At 35.5% G+C, this 18,628-nt stretch overlaps 1 protein-coding gene across 10 annotated transcripts; it reads right to left on the reverse strand.

The window, feature by feature from the left end:
• Nucleotides 1-487: 487 nt before the first annotated feature.
• LOC148854432 (uncharacterized) lies at nt 488-9,306 on the reverse strand. 10 transcript variants are annotated; one of them, XR_016095014.1, is made up of 10 exons: nt 9,076-9,306; nt 8,550-8,630; nt 7,315-7,374; nt 6,772-6,874; nt 5,528-6,137; nt 4,140-4,275; nt 3,728-3,895; nt 3,526-3,636; nt 805-1,047; nt 488-696 (listed from the first exon to the last, which is right to left on the reverse strand). XR_016095014.1 is itself a non-coding variant. In XM_088941662.1 (9 exons), the coding sequence occupies exons 2-9, from the start codon at nt 8,628-8,630 to the stop codon at nt 856-858; spliced, it is 1,461 nt and encodes a 486-aa protein (XP_088797788.1). In that variant the 5' UTR covers nt 9,076-9,306; the 3' UTR covers nt 488-855. The 10 variants fall into 10 exon arrangements, 5 of the variants coding, with proteins under 5 accessions (XP_088797788.1, XP_088797789.1, XP_088797792.1 ...); XR_016095012.1 differs by having other exon boundaries at nt 488-700; XR_016095013.1 differs by having other exon boundaries at nt 488-700; nt 8,909-9,244.
• Nucleotides 9,307-18,628: the final 9,322 nt, after the last annotated feature.

An 18,628-nucleotide genomic window follows, 5' to 3' on the forward strand; every position in this document is an offset into this window, starting at 1 on the left:
AACACAAAACTGAACCACAATACAAATTTACCCTGAACTAGGATTTATACTCCATTTGCATCGTTTCCAAATGCACCCATGATCCGTTGGCTTATCACCTTTCATGGGCGCCACCATTTCTGTAGTCAGTTGAACTTTGTAGTAAACTGCTACACCTACCATCCGACATTCCGATGGTATTCTTGTAGCATATCAAATTATCCCCTTGAGCTAATCACCCTTCCCAATTTACTTTGCAATTTCACATGTACCCAAAACTACCCTTTATACCGAATAAGTAGCCACTAGCCACCAAGCACAAGTCACAACGACCAAAAACTGGCTTGAAGGCTTGACACACCTAAAATTTTCATTAAATGTTTTATGAGGTAGCGCGACTTGTGGATTGACTCGACCAAGTGATGATCTCGTAGACGAGACGAGAATCGAGATAGATAGTTATCCACTGTGTGCATCTATCAGATTGAAGGTTGCTGCTAGACCTTGATGAACAAGAAAAGAAGGGTTGCCATTTGATAAACATTTTAGTTCACGGGAAATTCAATATAGACAACTTCCTACTGCACAGCAAGGCTGAAGCATCAGCTTCAGATCTAAGAATACAAGAATAGGCACAATATATAAGATTTAAGATTACAAATCACAAATCCTGTCCTGCAATTTGCTCTTCATTTCACGCCAATTTCTCGAAGACTTCTTCCTTGTCAAGAATTACACCACATGATGGTCATGAAGGTGAAGATGAACAATAAAGTCATCAAATGATTGCTCGAGACAAGAACTACCGAGTTCAATATCAGTTACCTGAACTCATTTTGATGAGAATAGCTATTTGGAGCATTTTTCTGTTCATGATCATGACCCGTGAATTTCCTCCGGATGCCATGCTATTGCTTCTCTGGATAATATGTCATGACCAGCTGAATCTAATTCTGAAACCTGAGGTTCAACTGGCTCTTGGGATAGGCAACCTATGGAAGTACTCCTAAAAATCAAACAGTCTCCACAGGTGCAAACTTCATTTGTTTGTGGATATACCATTAGTCCCTACATGGGGAACTCAGAAGCTACAATTGTTAGGAAATCCCGAAGTTGGAGAATTCATTCACAGGAAAATGGCATAAATACATAAAGGTGTGAATAACTTAGAAGAAAATATACTCTTCTTACTACCATGTCTTCAACCTGTGGTTGAACTGGTGGTCAGATTAGTCAACCCATCACCTAGCCAGGTTTCTGGGTCCATTTTGCCCCCGAAGGGCCTGAACCCCCTTTATTACAAAATGCATTGACTTGGTCAATCATCTAGTGACCCCTCTTGTTGAACTGTTTGACCCATTCAGCAGGTCACGGGTTAAACATTAACTCTCCCTCTCTCTAGCCATTTTCATCATTATAACAATAATTTTCATTTATCACACTTAATTTTATTTAATATAATGAATATATAATATTCACACACTTGCGGAGGGGCCCTACTTCGCAGGTGCTGGAACGGAACCATTAACTCAATCCCTTGCCAAAATTGTTGAATTGGTCAACGACCCATTGACCCGTTCAATGGTTTTTGGCCATTTTTTTATTTTTTTTAATTGGGAACCATCCAGGCAACCGGTTCCATTTTATCCTGATCTCGATCCCTAGCCAAAAATCATTGAATCAGTCAACGACCCATTGACCCATTCAATGGCTTTTGGTTGTTATTTTTATTTTTATTTTTGTTGTTAGAACGGGCCATCATCTGTTCGAACTGAACAGTCAAACCGTTGGCCCAAAAACCAGTGGCCAGAATGGTTCCGTTTTCAAGTCGTATGAGTCACACGCTTGAATAACATAACACGTATGGTACTGCTTAATAGACCTCCCACACTCAATTTTTTGCCTATAACTTTTTTTGTCAAAACGAGTCATTCATTTTTTTTATTTTTTAATTGGGAACCATCCAAGCAACCAATTGTCTTATCCCAATCCGATCCTTGGCCAAAAACCATTGACGACCCATTGACCCGAGCGGTCGAACTGTTAACCCGTTGACCTGTTCAATGGTTTTTGGCCGTTATTTATTTATTTATTATTTTTATTGTCAGAAGGAGCCGTCTGCTCGAACCGAACAATCGAACCGTTAACCCAAAAACTGGTGGTAGAACGATTCCATTTTCGAGTCGTATGAGTCACACGCTCGAATGACATAACACGTATGATACTGCTTAATGGACCTCATACACAATTTTTTGCCTATAATTTTTGTTGTTAGAATGGGTCGTCTGTTCGAATCGGACGACCGAACCATCAACCCAAAAACTGATGGCCATAACGGTTCCGTAATTTTTGTTGTCAAAAAGGGCCATCCATTCGAACCAGACGGTCGAACTGTCGGTTGTCAGAATGTTATTAACAACATTTATCAATAATAGTAAGTAATTATACTATTTAATTAAAAAATCATTAATGATAGTTTTAATAATATTATTTAATTATTTTTAATATAATAGTAAATAATAAATTTATGAATAGGATTTATTAACAATATTCATTAAATTGTTTATTTACCAAAATTAAATTAAATTACCAGTATTTATCAATAATAGTCAATAATTATAATATTTTATTAAATAATCAATAACAATACTTTTAATAACATTATTAATATAACAATAATTACTAAATTTATTAACAGTATTTATTAATAACAATATTTATAATTTTAATTTAAAGTAAATATCTATTTATTAACAATATTTATAATAACAGTAATTATTAATTATAATCACTAATTATATATTTATTAAATTACTGTAATAATCAGCAATTTATTAACAATATTTTTTAATAACAGTATTTATAATTTTAAAGTAAATATCTAGTTATTTATAATAACAGTAATTATTAATTATAATCACTAATTATATATTTATTAAATTACTGTAATAATATTACAGTAATCACTGTTATTCATATGGCAGTAATTACTGGGTTGAATTCCATTTCCTGCAAGGAGGGAGCACCCCTATCCTATATATATATATAAGATAAGATGCCCAATTTTTTCTGTAATTTCGTTTGTTATCAATTTTATTTTTCTTAAAAGAAAGGTATAGTATATTTGCATTAAAATTCAAGAAGAGAATAGAAGCCCATATGTACACTCGGGGGCTGTACAATGGGAATGTACAGCCCTTGACCTGGTTGATCTGTATGGTTGAACCACTGACCCACCACCTGGAGGGAAAAGCAGTCTCATTTCTGGGTCATTTTTTAAAGCATTTCTTACTATGTTTCCCTTAAATATATATAAATTTAATGGCATACAGAGGTTCCCCTCCCCAACACCAAAAAACAGAAGAAATATGTTGAGTAAGCATTTAATTCACATTTTACATGTCAGCCTACGAAAATTACATATTAATCTTTTGTAGAGTGTGGTGCATGCAAGATTGTGAATGAGATGAAGTGTTTGTTCTCATGGGGGTTGATGAAGTAGATCCAAAAGTTAAATTCAAGAATAAGAATTAGCAAGAGCTATACCTCTAATACATTTTGTAATCGGTGCACCTCCATGGATCTTGATTCAGCTAATTTCTGGGCTTCACGAAAACGCCTGACAGCAATGAAGGATTTCTTTTGTTCTTTCCGTAGCTTGCACCAATGAAAGGAAAAAACCAGGAATTTAAAATACATAACCTCCCAAAGGTTCCTACTGAATTCCCACAGAGCAAGGCATAAGTACCTGTGCCTCTAACTCAGCTATTCTCTGTAAAGATGCTTGTTCAATGCAAGCACGGCGCTTGCACTCTTGTTCAAGCATATCTCTGGTTTGGTATCTTAGTTCAGCCATTTCTTGAGTTAAGTCCTCCGCTTCTTCCTTTGCCTTGCACTTTTCTTCTATCAGCTCTTCCTAGGACATACTGAGATTATTAATTAAATGCTGGCTAAGATACTACAAGTTAAAGCAGTCTTCAGTCTCGAAATGTAACTTGGCTTATCAAGGCAATTTATTCATGAAATTATACAAGACTTTGATTTCATCAATCTTTATCTGTAGCACTAAAACAAGCAGATTACCACTTACTAATCCAACCAAGCTGAAACCTCACCAAGTCAAGTTGGAATTAACTGCAAGTATGAAAATAAGGCAGTACCTTGAGCTGCTTCACAAGAAGCTCAGATTTGTGGATCTGGCACAACATCTTCTCCATTGCAGCTTTCAAATCTTCATCTGATGCTGCCACAACAGCCAGCTTTGAAAGGAGTGGGCCCAGCACTTCCTCACAAGTGCTTCAAAAACAGAACTGAAATTTGGTAAGGATGTAAAGATGGAATAAAAAGTAAAGTTCAAAATTAGTAAGAATGTAATGATGGAAATCTTGAGCAAGAATATGTTGTATAGTCTTATGTATACTTTTTTATGGCTTAGAACAAATACTTTTTACCTTTCAAGGAAGAAACAAGATGGAAATCTTCAAAGTCGATTTCAATATGTGAATATTGACAAAATGAAGCACAAAGAATGATTAGTTTTCAGAAAACCACATCACCAACTTAGATGACCTATGAAATTATGTTACCCATATGGGCATTAAAATCACCTCCTCATACATCACATTTGTGTGTAAACAATTCTTCGGTTTAAATGCATTTTCTATGTTGAAAGTGTCAGCTAGCACCTAGCTTTGCTGGTAAGTCTCTAGCTGGTTGTAATGGAGACCTGGGATCAAGTCCCACCTTCACCAGGTTTTAGGGGGGTTTAGGGGTTTGGGGGAGGATACTCCCTGTTCTGTAGCCCATTGCAAGAGGCCAATCCCAAAATTGTTTGAAAAGCGAAAACATGTAGACTAATTATTATTGTTATTGTTATGTTCTCATTGTTGCTGTTGATCAGAAATGAAATGATCTTTTATTACCGACAATTAACGAAAGAAAGCACACCCACAAGAGAAGAAATGAAAGGTTACTTCAAGAAATGGGCAAAGCAGTCTGTTGTTGAGTAATCCATGATAGAGTGTCAGTTTGGTTAGCTTGGGTTGACCATTTGTTAAATTTGGAATTGGTCCATTTCAAATGTATTTGAAATTCTTCAAATCGGGCAACTTGATTTTCACCCATAACCCATGACAATTTGTATTGACACAGCTTAGCAACCTCAAAGTGCAACAATGCACATCAGAAATGCTCTGTGCAGTTTATTTTTTGACAGAATCATTCAAAAAAGTTAATGGAAGAGAAGAATATCAGGTTCCAATTTCCTTGACCACTTGCAAATTGGGAAAATGAACTTTACATAAAAAGTTGATCAGATCACAATGATAACTAATCCAGTAAGAAGTTTGTCCAGGAGAATCTAAAGGCAAGAACACAGAAAAATGTTAAAGATTTAATCCAATGTTAATGCATGTGTGCCATCTGTGAATTGCTAATCGATGGGGAGCTTTTTCCTTTTTCTCTCCATCTAAAGCAAATGGTTAACATAATTCAATGCAAGCTACGGGTTGGAAGCTGAGTAGCAGATAAAGAAGCCATAGCCACATACCTCATTTGTTTTGATGCAGGAAGCTTGCTCTCTCGCTTACTGCAAGAAGACTGAAACGCAGCTTGTGAACTATACTTGTTTTCAAGCCAATGACCAAGGTTTTCTTCAACTTTCTGATAAGGTATTGATGCACTGCTCTCTGATGTTCCAAGCCTCCCTCTTAACTCTCTGTTCTCCTCTTCTAAACAACTAATCATTTTTTGTGCTTCCTGAAACTGGATTTCAAACTCTTCAATCAACCTATCCATCATAACTTTCTCATGGGCGGCTTCCTCTTGGAATTTCTTGGCCTCAAAACACCTTTGCTCCAAGGCCATTAGATCAATCCTCATGCTTTCTATTTCACACTGGGATTCCAATGCAATAGATGAAATTGACTCCTCCAGTTTGTCTATGCATAAAGATGAATTTTCGATCTCCATTTCCTTGTTCTCCAATTCCTGTGTCAAGAATAACCTCTCTGATTCAGATTTCACTAGTTCATCCTTCAACCTGCTTACTTTCTCTTGCAAGTTTCCAAATTCCACTAGCTTAAGCTCAAGGCTGTGGACATGCTCACCCAAACAACTTGCCTCTATGTTTCTTAGGTTTAGTTGATCCTGCAAATGTTCTGTGAAAAGTGTCAACTGATTAAGCCCAAGAAGGCTATAATCAACCATGACCATGCAGAAAGTGAGGTTTATGATTAAAAGATGGTATATTACATCAGAATGGGAAGCATGGGGACTCAGGATGCCAGTTACGTAACATCAAGGGTTATCAGGAACAACCATTCAGAAGCTCCCACCTAGGAGATCTTCTTGGTGAAAGTGAAAAACCAACCTGATTGCATGAATTTAATCATCTGTCATAGATAATATTCCCGACAATCAGAAATGAAATAGCAATGAGTCAGCTAATTTATAATATGATTACAAATATCTGATTTGGGTGAACATTTGAGGACTAAGATGTCTATGATAGACCCACTGAAAGGTGGCTCAATGTTTTGATCATTGCAATTGCACAGTGAAAATGGATTAACTTGAACTTAAGTGAAGTTGAATGATTTCACTAACAAAAATTCTTTTACAAGAAACTCCCTAGAAAGTATGATTTACATGAAAGGAGAAATAATTAACTTCTTATTTCTAAGGTAAATAATAAATCTCTCATAACTGATGATGAACCTAAGAAATAAATTCAAATAAAACAGAGTCCTAAGAAAAATGACAGAACAAATATAATGAGAATGGAATCCCAACCTATTTCCTGGGAGCAATTACTCAGTTCTCTTTCCAACTTCTGGATATATTTCTTGTCCTCCATGCGAGCTTCCACTAGTGACTTTATATCCAATTCTAATCTCTAAATTGAAAAAAAGAAAAAAGATGGAAGTTCATACAATTCTCTACTGGTATAAAATCCATGAACCTATAACAACATAAACATAAAAATAATTCCAAAGTTATTGGGAAACTAGTAGTCAAATACTCCAATAACAAACTAAGAACATTGCAGAGTGAAGTCAATTGGCTAGCCTCTTAAGATCCATGACAAATAGACAATTGGTGTTTCTGTTTTGATAAAAACATGGTTTGGAAGTTGTAACTTGGACCTATTCCTTCGTTGAACTTGATGATTGTAATCCAAAGCTGAAACTGAACCTAACCATCTTAAAAAAGAACCTACCCTAAATCTGCAATGTTGCAGACATAATTTTCTAGTGTAAAAGACAAAATATCTAGATTTCAGAATACATTACTTGAGAAGAAGGAAAAGAAAAAGAGAAATCAAGATACACTTACTCTAATCAGTTCGGCACTTTGAGATAGTGATTCTCTTAGCATGTCCTTTTCTTTCCTCAGCTACATTCATAAAAATTAAGGGGGAATAAATAAAATTAAATTCATTTGAATCAAGTGGCTGACAGGTTAGCTAAACATGGGCGGGGAAGGGATGTTTTGTATAGTGCAAATGTAATGCCCTACTAAATGATTTGGGCTCTTATTTCTCTTATTTCTCTTATGTAATGCCCACATAAATATGAGTAATCATTGTTGGTTTTGTGTACACCACTGGAATTAAATAAACAACCAGGAAGAAACATGTATGGTATTTAAACTTGGAAGCTTTACTATTCATGGCACACCTTAAATTTACAGGAGAAAATAAAACTAAGGAAAGAAAAATTTTTCCTTATCATAACTCAACATAATCTCTTTCAATATCAATTCTGCCAGAGAAAAACACACAACTGCATTTTATGGATAACTTTATTAACACACTGTACACTGTTCATGATGATACATCAAAAAGGGTTCTATGATAGCAGAATGTTAATACCAAATTGTTAGTCGCCATTATTGAACATCCACATATGAAGTACCTAATTCTGCTAATATCTGTTCCTACTTTTAAACCTTATGAATGCTTAGGAGGACAAAACATCTCCCCACAATGTAAAAAATCAAGATATCATAAAATTGCACAGTCGTCTTAGTATCACTGGATTTTTAAATCCTGCTTATCAAAAAACAAGGATTTATAAACTCCAAGGAGTAAGAAATTCCTCAAGTTATTATTTTCCAATGAAGACATTGTAGACCCTGAAATCAACAAATCAATTTGTTTCCTAATTGAGGCCCATCAATTTGATGCCCACAAGATCAACTGCTTGATTTTGGGAGAAAAAACAACAAGGCATGATAGGTATCTTTTTTTAAGAACATAGCAAATTCTTGTTACTCAATAAATTCCAAGTTTCGGTAATATCTTCCATGATCTACATATCTTTTTACTAGACATTAAGAAATATACGGGATATGTCAATAAAAAAAAAAGGGCTTTTAGTTCTCAGGGCCCAACTGTATGCACCTAGGTACCCTTTTTTTTCTTAGGCTGTGTGGAAGGAATGGAATGATTAGTACTATGAGAAAATAAGTTCCCCATTAAGAAAAGAAAGGAAGAAAAAAGCAGAACAGTACCTTTGTAGACATCGTCCAAAATATGCAACAAGAAAAGAAGAAGAATGGAATTATACCTCTCTACACATTGTTCCTATCTGCAAGAGTTCCTCAATGTCGACAGTGTAGCCACTATCACTCCTGAAGCTACTAGACATCTGTACAGTTGTAACGTGAGAATAAAAGTAACCAGTAAAAATCCTTTACCGTGAGAGGAAGCTAATAAACACCAATTTAATTAAAGAACCAAAAATTAAGAGAGAAAAAAGATGGAAATAAGGACTCCACCAAACCACCAAATACCCATAATATCAAATCCAAGACCATGACCAGGAACAAGGCAAAAGAAACGCATAATCAAATATGGGAACCCAATATTTGAAGCAAACAACCAGGCCCTTCAATACCACGTCTAAAGAAGCGAATAACCACTCACCTCAAAAGGTTGAAAATCTATGGAAACCTCTGCGAAATCAGCTTATACAGACGCCAAACGATTTCAAACAGTGACCCGGTATGGGATTTTCAAATCCGCTTTCAGATATAATAATCAAATAGAGCTAAAGAGACAGAGAATGAAGAGAATCTGCCTTTCCAGATTACCTTTCAAGTGTTTCTCGAATCAAATTTGGAGAAAAGTTTGGAATCAAAAGTGTAGAGAGTGCTTTAGTAGACGACGAAGACCCTGTGAGTGTGAGACTGAGAAACGGGGAGCGCTGCTGCACCGCGCGCTTAATGCGAAAAAAGAGGGCCAAAGTGGCAAACACAGAAGGCCACACAGGAGGAGGTGTTTCAAGTTTCAACTTACAACGCTACCCTGCGGAATTTTCGCATGCATCTCACCGTTCTAGTAGATTCTCACATTAAGATTTCACTATGACGGTGAGATGTCGTTGACGTACGCTGTCAAAGAATTCTAGCGCTACGATTTCGTGGCGTCAAAGTTTAGCGGTTTGAGCTGGCGCTTCGAGAATGGGCTGGGCCGTGATTCGTGATTTCGTCCACCATCAGAGAGCAGCTGAGAAGGACAACTGAGAAATGGAGATTTGAAAATTCCCAGCAGGAGAGCTGCTAGTCTGTCTGTCCCAACACAGTGACACACCACTCACGATGCGAAAAAGATTCCAATCTGAACTCGCGGGCTTTTAAACGGTGTTAAATTCTGAAATTCACATGGGCTTGTGCTACAGCTGTAAATAAAGCAGGCCACCACAGATGGGCTAGTATAGGACCAATAGGCCCATAGTGGGTCTGAAAAACTTTCTGAGCCCTTAATCGGGGAATTTAAGGGTATGTTTGGTACTATTCTCGTTTCCAGCTGAAACCTTGCCACATCAGTGCCATTTAAGCGTTTTGAATTGCAATAGGAGTTTTTTTATTTGATTGAGACTGTTCTAATTCAAAATAGTTAAAAAACGTTTTGTCTGAAAATATCAACAATCAACAAGGAGGTGTTGGAGGAAGTGTCAAATTGAAATTTCCCCCAGTAGCCATTGCGTCTTACAATGTTTTAGCTGATATGGCACTTACCTGTCATCCAATGTGGCATGGTGATGAATTGATACGGTCACACAACACTTTGAGCAAAGCTATATAACCTCTGTCTTCTTCGCTGTACAGCTCTATCATCTTCTTCTTGATAATACTTTTACACAAGGTTTTTAAAACTGGATCGGACAGGGAACTCTTCTGGGTCTGGTTGCTGGATTGAACAGTCCGATCGTTCAGTCTGAACGGATAATCTATTTTAACAAAAAAAAATTAAAATTTAAAAAAAATGGCCATAAACTGTTCTCGGGTCAAATGGTTTGATGGTTTGATCTCCCAGGTCAGTAGTTCATTCACCAAATCAACAGTTTTTGGTTAAATAACAGTTTTAGAGTAAAACGAAACCGACCATTCCAGTTTTTTGCCTCACCATCCAATCCAGTCTAGTTTTGAAAACATTACTTTTACACACATAACACCCCTGTACATTGGAAAAAAATAAAATCTGATGAAATCCTGGAATTGGAAAATTCTTATCCATTAAATTGGCATAACCGTAATTGAAAGTGTGATTGATGTTGCATATAATTACATTACTGTTGAGACTATAAATATTAAGTGTTAACCAAACAGGTTTTTCCTCTAACCATTTAAACTTGCACTACCAACACTACTCAAAATGTTTAAACTTGAAATGGAAATCACATTGATTTGGACTAACAAAATCAACTAAAAATGGCATCCATTAATCTGGGTACTGTTAACATCGAGTATTGAACTTTTAGGCCGTGTTTGGTTGCTGTGCAATTTACTTGCACTAGAACAAATGTATGGGAGTGCAAATGTAAAAAATGCAAATTCTGGTTTAGTTTTGTTTTGGATTTTATTTTATCCTATTTTATGTTTTAATTTACTTCATCTGTACTACAATCAAACAAAATAAGCTAAAATATGAAACAAAAATAGGTCAGAATTTACACTCAAATCATTTGCACTATTATGGTTTTGCATCAATGCAAATTTATTTGCATTGCAACCAAACACAGCCTTTAAGATCCGTTTGTTTGCAATGCGGCACTACTGCTAATAAGGGAGTAAAAATTAAAAGAACATAAATTCTGATTAAATATTGCTTTAAGTTTCATTTTTTACTTTGCCTCAGGTTTTATTTTACTTCATTTACAATGGAAACAAACCAAACAGAGTGAAATTTAAAAGAGAAGTAAATAAGAAATCATTATCAATTTATTTGCATTCTCATACATTTGCAAGGTACAAATGAAATTGCATTGCAAATAGACAAGGATTTAGGGTCCATTTGGTTTGCAGTTACAATCGGAATCGGAATCCTCTGGAATTGGAATCAGAATGGCTCATTCCTATAATCTGTTTGATTCAGACAGGAATGAGAATGGGAATTAAAATTATCAGGAATGGGATTTCATTCGCAAAGAAGGGGCTAGGAATAGCCATTACCTTAAATAGGGGAGTGCCAACCGAGAGTATTCTGTTGTCGTCGTCACAATAAAGAACCATAAGTCACTGCCACCACCACCATCATCATCACCATTCACCATTCATCGTTCATGATTCATCATTATCATCATCACTAAGTCAATCTGTCAAGTTGCATCAATATTAGAACCTTCTCAACCCCATGGAGGCCAGGTGGAATTTTGTGGAAGATATGATGATGGAAAGTTTGCATCGATTTTGGGACCTTAGACCTAATTTTTTTGCAAATTGCAATGCGATTTCATTTGCACGTGATTTGAATGAGAATTTTGATTATTTTTGTTTCAGCTGTTGTCTTTATTTGCATTGCAGATGAAGTAAAGTAAAATCCAAAACCAAAGTGAACCAAAATTTGCATTTTTCTCATTTTTTCATTCATGTGTGCGTATATATAAGTGTTTTCAAAACTGGATTGGATTGGAAAAAACTGGGAACTGATCACTTTTTGGCCAAAAAATCGTTGATTTGGTCAGTAAATTGTTGACCCAGTTGGTGAAACTGTCAAACTGTCAATTCGGATAACGATTTTTTGTCATTTTTAATTTTTTTATATTTTTATTAGAACAGGTTATTCGTTTGGACCGAACAATTGAACCATTCAACCTAGAAACCGATCTCAGAAGTCAGAATGATTCCCTACCCAGTCCGGTTTTAAACCTTGGTATATACAAGTGCAAAGGGAACCGGTTTTCATTTATTATTATTATTCTGCTTGGTCATTGCCCAAAAGAATCTGACTTGAACTGCCACACTCTCTTTTTTCCAGATAATGTTCTTCAATCAAATCCCGATCTCAAATCAATTTTGGGACAGACTCGAGGTGGGTAGCCCATTTGTCTCAAGTCTGATCCAACCATTTCATAGCCATAGGGCTTGACCCAAGGTCCAATTTAAAAGGGGTGTACTTTTTGTGGAAACAGGTGGGGGCGTCCGGCGTCCAGGCCCAGGGCCAACCAAATAACAAATGACAAGCTACTTGTTGCAGAACATAGGGGGATGGCCACTGGTCAGTTTCCATTTTAGCTTGAAGCCTAGCAAGCGAAGCATCGAAGCTAATTTGGGCAGGTCTATTTGTTTATGTGATTCAAATTTCAAGGTAGTAATGCTCTGGACACAATTTATTGCATTCATGGATGCATCCTTTCATGTTTTTGCATCAGCATGAGCAGCAAGAGGCTGCAAATGTGTGTTGTGTTGTCCAGTGTAAATGAATCAAGTGGTGTACAAAACTCCAAGAGCAAACATAGAAGATGACTGTTGGAGAATTAGGAGTCTAGACTAGGCTCTGCATCAATGATCAGAGATCTACTACTGCAGCTAGCTACTTCTACTACTACTACTACTAATTGATGACAAATGGTGACAAATTCAGAATTGGGGATCAGAAAAGAACCCAACAATTTCGGTTTCTGTTGGTAAAAGATGAAGGACCAAACAAGTGTTGATGACAGGGATTGGAGTGGTTAGTTCAAAGATGAAAGCACTGGAGCTTAAGTTCAGCTATGCTGGCAGCCAACCTCCTTTCCTTTTTAACTTCTTTCTGGAATGGTAGTGATATAAGCTGGTTGGGCCTGGGCCCATCAAGATTTTCTTAAATTTAAACCCATGATACATTATGAAGAAAATCCATCTTTTTTAGTTTTCTATTTGATGTATCCTATTATTTTAAGTTGGATTAGTGGGTGAAGGAGTTGTTTAAACCCCCTCAATTTTGTCTCTTTAAGATATGTTTGTTTGCAATACGATTTCATTTGTACCAGTACAAATGGATGGCAATGCAAATTCTGGGTTATATTTGCTTCCACTTTTACTTTCTTTCGCTTTAGCTCTTATTTTAGGCGAAAAACAAAACAAAGTGAAATCTATAATAAAATTAGACCAAATTTTGAACTCTAACTCATTTACATTTCCATGCTTTTACACCAAAGCAAATAAAATTACACTGCAAGAAAACAGGGCTAAGTACTTCTGTTAACAGAAGAAACTACTCTTGCTAACAGAATAACCAAAATTCTATTTCAGGTTGAGTAGACCTCTTAAAAAAAAAGAAAGAAAGAAAGAAAAAACTTAGTTTTCTACTTTTCTTTGTGAGAAAGAAAAGAAAGGAAATGACAAGAAGAGATAACAAGAAACCAGATTAGGAGACCAATTAGGCGTGGTTCCTGCATTGCCATTCGTTGCCTCCGACAGTGGCCCTAACCCTGCAGGCCTATATATATATAGTTCCTTCAACAATCTAAGCTGTCCAATTTATGAGGCCCCAACCATTTCTTTCTGGACAAAATTTCAGGGCCCAACCATTCAATATTAACAGCTCAATTTGTTTCTTTTTGGAGAGCCAAGCTAAAAGCAATAAGACAGAGCACTTGACGTGAGAAGATTTGTTTATGGAATCACTAAATTGAAGCAAGTACTGAACAGTTTGGGATCTCTTGAACCTTTTTTTTAATATATGTATATTTTGAAACTCACTCATTTTTTACTGAAAACTCATCTTCAGATAGTGATTATTTGGAGCACAATTTTAACCAAACATAACCTCAAATTGAAGATAATACCTAATCCCTTTTTTGTGTTGCAAATGACACAATTACTACAAATTGGACCCAGTCTGTTGTATATCCATCAACTGAAAACGCTTGCTTGTTACTACTGTTGAGTGGTCAATAGTAACATTGAATGAATGAACCCCACCCACCTTGTGAATAATAATTAAAAAAAAAAGGTTTTATAATTAGAGCTTATAATGAAGGTTGATTGATAAGACAAAACTGGCCCTAAACATTATATTCTAGGTGTGAGACTAACCCACATGTCAATCCCCTCTTTCCCACCTCACTCCTCTAGATGTAGAGATTCCAGTCCACCAAAACCTGCATTGGACACTGAATTGCAACGAATTCCGACTGGTGCAAACAGACATTGGTTGATAAAATTATAATTTGGAACCAATCGTTTTGGTTAAGTCATTTTCAGCCTCATCTTCTCAATCACATTTCCACGAATAGGGGGCGTAGAGACACTAGGGTCTAGGCTCAGCCATCACAATATCAATGGAGAAACCACTACATTTCCAATAGCTTTAAAAAAAAAAAAATCCTTCTTTCTTCCATGTGTTTTCTTTCCATTAACCTATTTTGAGTTCAACTATTTTGCTGAATTTTTTTGGGGGGGAATTTTGATCATTACTTGCTCTTGTTCACACTTGACAGTTGCAATGGATTGGGTTGGGAACTTGGGATTCCTTTCTTAATACCATATCCATCCATTATATTGGATGGGTCCCTCGGTAGTTGATTCTCAACCAATCCAGCCCAAAGGCCTCTCTCTCTCTCTCTCTCTCTCTCTGTTGGGTAATCCAAACCCATTGTCATTCTCCCGGGTGAGCTGGATGGACCCTTTGAGGCTTTGACCCAACCCATTTGCTACTCTTGACCCTACAACTGCCTAATACCAGAGAAGAACTTCAGTTGAGCAAATTACCAATAAATTAAGCAAAATGTCCACTTCATTTGGCAATTGGCATCTCTACTGTTTCAATAATTTGATGATACAAATGAAATGGATACAGTTATTGCATTATGAGGTTCATGAACTGTTTTCAGAATAATTTGAGCAGTAGGAGATTGTGAATTGTGTTTTGAGTGAGTGTTTCCCAGAGCAATTCTATTGCAAGGTCACTTTCAAAACCTCAAGAGGGGCCATTCAAATGTTTCTCCAAGGATTATGGCTTTACCACTAACTTCTCTAACAACAACAATACCAAATAATTACAGGAAACATAAGATGGTGGTGCTGATATCATTTCCGTGTCTTCTTCTTCATTTTAGGGACCATTTGGAAGGACTGAGCTGAAGATTTAGCTAAACTGGTTCAGCTGCTTTGAAGTTCTCCGAATTAATTATTCAAAGAGAATGAAGCCAACAACCCTTTAAATAACTGACTGACAACCAATTTGGGCTCTTTCCATTTTCACCAATATAGCTTTATAAAACTGTCCATCTGGGGCCCATCTTGAAAAGCCAGAAGTCGCTGCGCTTCAGCTCTCCCAAACGGCACTTATTCTGTTTAGTCAGCATCCAGCAGAAGATCCATGCAATTCGATTTCATCATGAATCTAGATAGCTAGGAAAAAATTAGGAAGGTGGTTTTCAGTATGATTTTTTTTTTTTAACTTTTTGTTTCTAAAATATGCTACACAGCAAAACAATGCTTTTAAATATGTATTTTGTAAAAAAAAAAAGAGAACAAAAATCAATTTGATTCAGAAAATAAACCTTTTTTTTTTAAAAGAAAAAAACAAAACCATGTTTTTATTTTTTTTATGTCTGATGGGTGTTTGGCAATTGGCACACACAACAAAATGGATTTATATACACCCTCTTACAAAGTGCCAAGTCAAAGCTTCCATGCAACATATCAACCCATATTTAAATATGGATTTGGGTCCAAAGTAAACAAAAAAAAAAAGAAAAAGTGATATCAAAATTTATTTCTGAATATTATATACTTAATGAAACATAATATCAAGCCACCAGAAAAAACCATGCTTTCCAAAAACATAAATTCAAGAATGGATTTCTCATTTTAATATTGGAAACGAGAAACGCATTTTAACAACCAGCAAAACATGAATTTTGTGTTTTTGTTTTAAGAAACGATGTTTTCCGAAACCAGGTGTGGCCTGTGGAGGCTTTAGTTTTGCAACTTACATAAAAAGGAAAAAAAAATTCACATTAGATTGTGATATACTGATATATGAGTTCGGCTGTGCTTGGTTGCAATGCAAATAAATTTGCATTAATGCAAAATCATGGTAGTGCAAATGATTTGAGTATAAATTTTGACCTATTTTATTTTAAATTTTACCTTATTTTGCTTGATTTTAATACGAATGAAATAAATTAAGATATGAAACATGATAAAGTAAAATCCAAAATAAAATTAAACAATAATTTGCATTTTTTACATTTACACTCCGTACTAATACAAATAAATTTGCAGTGCAACCAAACACATTAAGTTTTGGCCGGAGAAAGTGGTTGGGCTTGTCTAATCAAGGATATTAATTTCAGATGATTCTTTATTGAATAGATGTTCAACCAATACTATTTTTTAGAACAGTACTCCAATCCACAAGTGAAAGCTGAATCACTGTTCTGAATTAGTATCCAGGTGGGGAATTTACTGTACACTGAATTCCTTGTCAGTGCACATTAATCGCTTCTTCTTATGATACCAAGCAATCAAGAATAGCCTAATTAAGGGCAAAATCTTACCAGACCAGTCCTTATTTGAAAAGGGCTCAAGGACCCCAGATTGTATGAATGAAATTATTGCTCTCAATTCAATGCAACAAGGTTCAGGCAAACTTTTAAGCTGATTTTGTTTTTTTTTTTTTTGGCAATTTTTTTAAATTATTCTTATGATTTAATTAATTGATTAATTTTATCTTTATTATTTATATAGTCTTAAAGTATTTTTACTGTTTTTAATAATTGATATTATCATTAAGTAAAAATGAAATATTAAATTTAGTTTCTATTATTTTTAAAATAAAATCCAATTGATGAAAAATTTTATCAACCGACTATAGTAAAAAAAGTTTGGGATGAGAAGCAAGAGAACAGTGGTGCTTTTGATTCCTAACGAGGTCATGACGTGTGAATTTCTCTCCAGCGTGTAGATATATAAGCGGATGGACAGCTTTTTGGAAAGCCAACAATATAGTTACTCCAAGGAATAGTTACAGGGAATTGGGAAAGTGAGATCACATGCGTCAATTTATTCCGAGCTGCGGGATTTGGAGAAATCTCGCACTTCTCTAATTGGGAAAGTGAAGATGTTAGTGTGCAACACAGAGGCCAATGTATCTGAAACTGATGCTGTACATTTTTAACCTACTGTTGATTTGGTTGGTTGAACCGTTTGAATTATCATCAGTCGGAATTTTATGTTCGATTCAATCAAGACTTGTTAGGTGGTCAAAAATCATTGATTTGGTCAACAACTGTTTAATCTGGCTGGTTCGATTGTTGATCGAGTGATTGGGTCATGGGTTGTATATAGATTTTTGACCCAGCGACCGACTCATTATTTTTGCGAAAAAAAATCCCTTTTCTGGCCTTAAATTGTAATTTTAATATTTTTATAAATAAATAATAAAAACTGAATTAAAAAACATAAATTAAATATAAAATAATATATATAACATATTTAAAATATATTTATACATTATTTATTATTAAAATATACATATATTTATACACATACATATGTATATATATACATGGTCTGAACTGTTCGACCCGCAACCCAAAGGCAAAATCGGTTCAGCCTCCGGATCGGTTTTTAATACTGGGTTTCGTTGTTGCAGAAACCACTCATACAGAGATTCTTCTCTCTTTATCTTAGCATAATGCGGGCTCTGTCCATTGATGTGCCTCAGCTTGCCTTTTCTTTATTTGAGTGGGATGCACTCATACTGTGATTCTGAACAATGGTTCCATGCTGACTTTGGCCATTTCTTTACCTTTCTTTCCACGCGGATTTTGGGGTTTGGAACGGAGGGAAGAGCCTAGAGATTGGATTTACTTCTTGGCTAGCAATAATAACAACCAAAACCACTTATCCCTCCAAATGTTAGGCTTATTAGAAGTTGTTGGAGATAAACTTGGGAATAAAGAAGAAAAAAAAAAGGAAGAAAAGAAAAAAACCCCAAAGGACGAAGAAAAAAAACCCAAATGCTTGTTTGTCCCTTGGTTCGAAAAGAAAAAGGCAACCTTTGGTTCCGTTGCGCTTTGGTTTGAAATTCTGTAATAGAGTTCAACTCTTGGTCTCGATGCCCTGAGATTTCTATGATAAAATGGGTATTTTAGAAATTTTTGAAAAATATATCAGTCACATAATGTCACATATGAGTAGTTTATTACAGAAAATTAACAGTATGGGAGGTTTTAAACAATTATCAAAAATAGTAGGAATACTTTAAGACAATATATAAATAGTAAGGATAAGTTAGTCAATTAATTAAAACATAAGAGTAATTCAAGAAATTTGCCCTTTTTTGTGTGTGTGAGGAGGGGGGGGGGGGGAGGAGAGCTCAATTTGGGATGAATACAAATATAAATATGTACGGTGCAAATATAAGGTT

Source organism: Nelumbo lutea, chromosome 4 (genome assembly GCF_056320005.1).
Source record: "Nelumbo lutea isolate HS-2025 chromosome 4, American lotus-T2T, whole genome shotgun sequence".
Lineage (NCBI taxonomy): Eukaryota > Viridiplantae > Streptophyta > Magnoliopsida > Proteales > Nelumbonaceae > Nelumbo > Nelumbo lutea.

What these genes read in the sequence shown, in the direction of transcription:
- LOC148854432 (XM_088941662.1), bottom strand. Translation starts at nt 8,630, where the DNA reads ATGTCTAGTAGCTTCAGGAGTGATAGTGGCTACACTGTCGACATTGAG. An exon ending in CCTGCATCAAAACAAATGAG is followed by an intron (nt 4,276 to 5,527) that starts GTATGTGGCTAT and finishes CTGTTTTTGAAG; the next exon opens with CACTTGTGAGGAAGTGCTGG. An exon ending in TAGCTGAGTTAGAGGCACAG is followed by an intron (nt 3,637 to 3,727) that starts GTACTTATGCCT and finishes CATTGGTGCAAG; the next exon opens with CTACGGAAAGAACAAAAGAA.